Source organism: Leiobunum rupestre, chromosome 5, assembly GCF_980474605.1.
Source record: "Leiobunum rupestre chromosome 5, qqLeiRupe1.1.hap1, whole genome shotgun sequence".
Taxonomy (NCBI): domain Eukaryota; kingdom Metazoa; phylum Arthropoda; class Arachnida; order Opiliones; family Sclerosomatidae; genus Leiobunum; species Leiobunum rupestre.
Window position 1 is genome coordinate 24855781 of NC_143388.1, and position 1406 is coordinate 24857186.

General features: G+C 36.9%; 1 protein-coding gene across 1 annotated transcript; it reads right to left on the reverse strand.

Annotated features, from left to right (window-relative positions):
- Window positions 1-674: 674 nt before the first annotated feature.
- LOC149943930 (E3 SUMO-protein ligase KIAA1586-like) lies at window positions 675-1406 on the reverse strand. The gene has a single exon (XM_090176246.1). It carries the CDS (start codon window positions 1404-1406, stop codon window positions 675-677), a length of 732 nt encoding a protein of 243 aa, XP_090032372.1.

The window sequence follows — 1406 nt, forward strand, 5'->3', positions numbered from 1 at the left end:
TCTTTCAAAATGTTTAAGTATTCTGATTTTTCTTTATCGGCATCTTTGGTTTTACGTTGCGATGCCGACGTAGCGAAGCATCGTGATTCTAAGTTAACAACAATACTTGTTAGAAATTGTAGTCTATTTATAGAAACTAATCGTTCATTATCTTTCATTTGGATATTATGAAATTTCTTATCTGTTAGAGACGCTATTTCTCGCTCTCTTTCTCCTGGTTTTTCCTGAAGAGTTTCGATTAAACCATAAGTTAATGATACCTCTAAGTAGACAAATGGCTATGCTGCCTATGGCGGATATGCTTGTCCAAATCGACCTATGTCTCTCCGTACTGCGTATCAAAGTAGCCTTAACATACACTTGGAACTGCCGAAGCTGACGTTTCTTTAATCCCGTTTGGTGCAAGGCTAGCTTGAACTTCCCCAAAAGAGATAAATTTCGGTATTCCCTTAGAAAATTCGTTCCCCCTGCAGAGGACAAAGAACGTTTTTTTGCTATTGGTTTATTTCTCTCAGCCCAATATAGTTTCATTCTCGACCGCACAGCGGCGCTGGGTCCGAGATATTTTTCAAAACTTTCATTTTCGCGGGAATCGGAGAGACAAGATTTGACATCACATTTTCTGGACAAAGATTCCACCTTGAAAGGGCTTATTTGTCTACTTAGAGGTATCATTAACTTATGATTAAACGAATAGTTCTCTTTATTAATTTATCCGCTCTTGGGATTGTACAAAATCTTTCTTGTAGTTGCAACGATAAATTCGAGAGCTCTTCTAAAACATCGAACATAACTGCTAAATCTCTTAAGAACTGTATTGATTCCATGCGTTTTAATAAACCAAGATATTTGCTCCTTTCTGTACTGGTTCTTGATGTGTCATTGGAAGCTTCTTTAAAATGTTGATGTAAAGCAGGGTACGCTAAATATACAGATTTAACAGTTCGGAAGCTACTGGAAATCCAGCGTATGTCCAAGATTCGGTTAATTTTGTGTAGTTCAACACTGAGACCACTCGCAACATTTTTCAACTCAGTTAAATTTTTCGGGGATTGACTATACAAGGAATAAATCGAGTCCATGAAGATTTTAAAATGGTTAATTGCGTTAATTTCAGAAAGAGAATCGTGAACCGCTAGTTCTAAGCGGTGATTTAAACAGTGCCAAAGTAAAATGTTAGGATTTTGCAATTTTTCTTGCAATAGTTTACCGACACCCGATTTCTTTCCTAACATGACGCTCGCACCATCGGACGCGAAGCAAATAAGATTAGAGTGCAAATAATCCGCTGTTAACCCGTAGGAGTTTAAACTTTCTAAAAGAGACTTAGTAATTGTTTCTGCTTTTTGATTGACTAGAGTCACTAAATCCATAAATATCAACTCTTCGTTTTCCTGTATAACCAT